This window comes from Microtus ochrogaster, chromosome 1 (genome assembly GCF_000317375.1).
Source record: "Microtus ochrogaster isolate Prairie Vole_2 chromosome 1, MicOch1.0, whole genome shotgun sequence".
NCBI lineage: Eukaryota > Metazoa > Chordata > Mammalia > Rodentia > Cricetidae > Microtus > Microtus ochrogaster.
In genome coordinates, this window is record NC_022009.1 from 58,566,272 (window position 1) to 58,567,844 (window position 1,573).

General features: G+C 41.2%; 1 protein-coding gene across 1 annotated transcript in view; it reads left to right on the forward strand.

Moving 5' to 3' along the window:
* Snx6 (sorting nexin 6) overlaps positions 1–1,573 on the forward strand; it is a 43,873-nt gene that overhangs the window by 14,113 nt on the left and 28,187 nt on the right. The window contains exon 4 of the mRNA XM_005343732.2: positions 359–469. Coding sequence (XP_005343789.1) covers positions 359–469 — 111 coding nt within the window. The remainder of the gene's footprint in view (positions 1–358; positions 470–1,573) is intronic.

Below are 1,573 nucleotides of genomic sequence, written 5' to 3' on the forward strand. Positions count from 1 at the left end.
TTTTTGAGATGTGTAGTTCTGCCTCTGGAAACTGGCTGTGCAGACCAGGCTGGAGAAGTTACTTATGATTTTAGGAATTAACACAGAACCTAGATATAAATGTAATTTCTAGGTTTGTGTGTGTGTCTGTTGGTCTGTCGGACTGCCTATCCATCCATTTCACTATGTACTCTGACTGGCCTAGAACTCCCTACATAGACCAAGCTGGCCTCAGCTCCCAGAGATCTGTCTGCCTCTGCTTTTTGACTTCTGGGTGAGTGCCACCACACCCAGATAATAGTATAACTTTTAAGTGATGATAACAGTACAAGATCCAAGGATATTTTACTTTTATTCAAGAAAATTGCTGTCTTTACAGAGCTCGTTGCCAAATTTTAAACAAAATGAATTTTCGGTCGTTCGACAACATGAGGAATTTATCTGGCTTCATGATTCCTTTGTTGAAAACGAAGACTATGCAGGTTACATTGTGAGTATTTGGTTTCATTTTCTTAAGATTTTTTCTTTCTTTTTTTTTAATGTGCATGCATATGGGGGGGGGGCAGTGTCCACACAGGTCAGAAGAGACACTGTGAAGTTGTGTTACACGAAATTGATGAGCTGCCTAACATGGGTACTAGGAACCAGGTCCTGTGGAAGAGCACCAAATTGCTGAGCCATCTCTCCAGCCCTTTTTAAAATTATGTATATGTGTGTCTGTGTGCTAGTCAGCACAGGTGCCTATGGAGGCCAGAGGCATCAGATGCCCTTGGAGCTAGAGTTAGAGGTGGTTGTGAGCCACCCACCAGTATTAGGGCCTGATCTTGGCTCCTCCGCAAGAACTTTGTGTCTTTACTGCTAGCCATCTCTTCAGTCCAAGTTTTCATTTTCTAAGAACGTTTTAGAAACTCATGTGGTTTTGTTTAGCATTTTTAGTAATTGATGTGATTTGTAAAAATGCCAGTTACTAGACACTGGCCTACCACATTTTATCTTAAGCTGTCTGTCTCACTTTGAAAAGGTTATACTTTTTTTTTTCTTAACCTTGAATTCTTTTTTGTTTATTCAAATTAGAGTCTTGCCCTGTTGTCTATTCTCTAGGCTGACCTTGAACCTGCTACAGTCTTGATTCTGCCTCACGTGTTAGGGTTATAGGCATGAGCCCTTCTAAACAGGATAATTAGTATTGGAGTAATTAATTGAGGAATGTTACTGTACTTGTTTTTGGATGCTTAAGTGGACAGAAACTTAGAGGTTGGAAGGTTCCTTAAGATGTAATCAGACCACCAAGCTGTGGTGGCGCACGCCTTTAATCCCAGCACTTGGGAGGCAGAGGCAGGCAGATCTCTGTGAGTTCAAGGCCACAAGAACTACAAGAGCTAGTTCCAGGACAGGCTTCAAAGCTACAGAGAAACCCTGTCTCGAAAAACAAAAAACAAGCAAAAAGATGTAATCAGATCAGTCTGGTCTACAGAGAGTGTTCCAGGACAGGCCTCAAAGCTACACATAGAAACCCTGTCTTGAATCAAAAAAAAAAAAAAAAAAAAAAAGTTGTAATCAAGAGTAAGTGGCTAGGGCTGGAGAGATGGCTCAG